The 3,073-nt window shown below is 35.1% G+C and overlaps 2 protein-coding genes across 2 annotated transcripts; both read left to right on the forward strand.

Moving 5' to 3' along the window:
* On the forward strand, positions 1–1,677 carry LOC142634498 (uncharacterized). Its single transcript, XM_075808796.1, has 2 exons — positions 1–1,075; positions 1,298–1,677. Exons 1-2 carry the CDS (start codon positions 1–3, stop codon positions 1,675–1,677), a joined length of 1,455 nt encoding a protein of 484 aa, XP_075664911.1.
* A 60-nt stretch (positions 1,678–1,737) lies between these two features.
* On the forward strand, positions 1,738–2,364 carry LOC142634501 (uncharacterized). The gene has a single exon (XM_075808811.1). The coding sequence runs from the start codon at positions 1,738–1,740 to the stop codon at positions 2,362–2,364; it is 627 nt and encodes a 208-aa protein (XP_075664926.1).
* Positions 2,365–3,073: the final 709 nt, after the last annotated feature.

A 3,073-nucleotide genomic window follows, 5' to 3' on the forward strand; every position in this document is an offset into this window, starting at 1 on the left:
ATGGATAAATTTGTAATAAGGAAATCATGTAGGCCGCAAGATTTATCTTCTGCTCAAGATTTATATCTTATTCAAGATTCATCTTCTAAGCATGGTCGTGTTGATGTGAACAATCTTCCTTCGGACCCTAGGCTACGAAAAAAGATTTCATTTTATCATCCTAATGATCGAAATGAAATAAGAAGATATTATTTACAAAAAAAACCATGTCAACGTTATGAACACGATTTTCCTCAAACAAAGATTGGTGGACTTATGCGTCGATTTAATCCTAAATGGTTTAAAGAGTATGAAAGTTGGTTGGAATATAGTATTGAAAAGATTGTTGCATATTGTTTATATTGTTACCTATTTAGACAAGATGTTATTAAGCAATCTGGAGGTGATAGTTTTGTGACAAAGGTATTCAACAGTTGGAATAAGAAAGAAAAGCTAGACCAACATGTTGGAGGTGTTAATAGTGCCCATAACCAAGCTCTTAAGGATGGTGAAAATCTAATGAAGCAAAATCAACACATTCAAAGTGTTTTTGTTAAGCAGTCAAATCAAGATAAAATTGAATATCGGACTCAATTAAATGCAATAGTTGATTGCATAAGATTCCTTTTGCATCGAAGGTTAGCTTTTCGTGGTCATGATGAATCTGATGATTCAAGTGATAAAGGAAATTTCCTTGAGCTTTTACAATTTTTGGCAGGTCATAATGATGTTTTTAATGATGTATTGCAGAAAACTCCAAAAAACAGCAAGCTAACCCATCCTGATATTCAAAAATATATTGTGAATGCAGTTGCATATAAAACTACCAATGCCATCATCGAAGATCTTGGCAGTGAGTTCTTTTCAATTTTAGTTGATGAGTCCCGTGATATCTCAATAAAAGAACAATTGGCTGTTGTTTTGCATTATGTGGACAAAAAGGGAATTGTTACAGAGCGATTTCTTGGTATTGTACATGTAGCAGATACCTCCACCTTGTCTCTAAAAGCTGCAATTGAATTTTTATTCTATAAATATTCATTGAGTTTATCAAGACTACGTGGGCAAGGTTATGATGGGGCCAGTAACATGCAAGGTGAATTCAATGGCCTTAAAACTTTAATTTTGAAGGAGAATAAATCAGCATTTTATGTTCATTGCTTTGCTCATCAACTTTAGTTGACTCTTGTAGCTGTTGCTAACAAGCATACTGATATTGCTGAATTTTTTAGCTTGGTTAGTAAAATAGTAACTATTGTTGGAGCTTCTTGTAAAAGACGAGAATTTTTATGAAATGCACAACTTGCCAAAATTGCAGAAGCATTAAACTTGGGTGAACTTGAAAGTGGGCAAGGTTTGAACCAAGAGACAAGTCTTAAACGTGCTAGTGATACATGTTGGGGATCACATTATAGGACAATCCTCAACTTGATTTTGATGTTCTCTTCCACAGTTGATGAACTTGAGATGATTGAAAAGGATAACCTACTCTCTGAGCAAAGAGTTGAAGCTCGATCTATTTTAAGGTTAATTCTATCTTTTGACTTTTCCTTTGCTTTACACTTGATGAAAAATATTTTGGGGATCACAAATGAGTTATCAATAGCATTGCAAAAGAAAAATCAAGATATTGTAAATGCTATGACACTTGTCAAAGTGTCTAAGCAACGATTGCAGATGATGAGAGATGATGAATGAGAAGCTCTATTGACTAAAGTATCCACATTTTGTAGCAAGCATGATATTCCTATCTTGAACATGGAAGAAATATTTGTAGTTGGTGTGAGGCCACGACACAACGCCCCACAAATTACAAATTTACATCACTATCGTGTTGATCTATTCTTTGAAGTCATAGATCTGCAACTTCAAGAGCTTAATAATCGTTTTTCAGAGGCGACTACTAAGTTGCTACTTTGTATGGCTTGCTTGAATGCAAGTGATTCGTTTTCGGCTTTTGATATACAAAAATTGACTCGTCTTGCAAAGTTCTATCCATCTAATTTTTCTGAGACAGATGTATTGGCACTTGATAATCAGCTTCAGACTTACATTGTTGATATGCACTCCAATGACGAGTTTTTAGAGCTTAAAGGAATTGGGGACCTTGCTAGAAAGATGGTGGAGACAAATAAGGATGTTATATATCCATTAGTATATTTGCTTGTGAAGTTAGTTTTGACCCTTCATGTTGTGACTGCAACAGTGAAAAGAAGTTTTTCAGTAATGAAATATATCAAGAATGAATTGCGCAATCGAATGGGGGATCAGTGGTTGAATGATTGTTTGACTGTGTACATTGAAAAAGATATAGCTCGTAGGATTGATAATGAATCTATCATGCAACGGTTTCAAAATATGAAACCTCGTAGAAGACAATTGTAGAATTCCATTTTGTTTTTGGTGGTATTGATATATTTAAGTCTCTTTTGTTTTAGATTTTATATAATTTATGTTTCTTATTGACCCCCTGGACAAAAATCCTAGAGCCGCCCCTGTCATATGCTACTGTCTTGTTGATGTTGCTGCCTTATGGATGCTACTATTATATGTTGCTTGTTGCCCTTGGTTATATATGTGCTAGATGAATGCTAGGACTTTATGCCATGAATGCAATATAATTGAGATGCCATGTTATGTGTTAGATGCATGTTAGGGTAGGCTTAGTGTGTGTGTGTGTGTATAAAATAATCTATTTAAAGACCCTTTGATGGGATTAGTATTTGGAACACAATGAATGGAGACCGACCCATGAGTTGGGTGGGGTTGAGTGCCTAACACCTTCCCATCCTTATACCTAAACTCTAGACACGTGCTTTGGTAAGATCAGTCATTCACATAAGGGCGCTATACATATGGTTCCTAGACCTAATCTAGGTGATGACTCCATTTTCACCCTTAGCCCTGTCCACTCCAAGCTGAAGTGATCTTCCCACGAGAAAACCACTCGTCACGGCCGTTTGCGCCCACAATGCTTTATTTGTTTTGAGGTAAAATATTTACAGGAAAATATTTTCCCATTTCTAAATGTTTGTTTACGGGTAAAATGTGGTAAACTTGTAAAATATTTTCTATTTAATGTAAAATCCATTAT

The sequence above is a fragment of the Castanea sativa genome, chromosome 1 (assembly GCF_040712315.1).
Source record: "Castanea sativa cultivar Marrone di Chiusa Pesio chromosome 1, ASM4071231v1".
Lineage (NCBI taxonomy): Eukaryota > Viridiplantae > Streptophyta > Magnoliopsida > Fagales > Fagaceae > Castanea > Castanea sativa.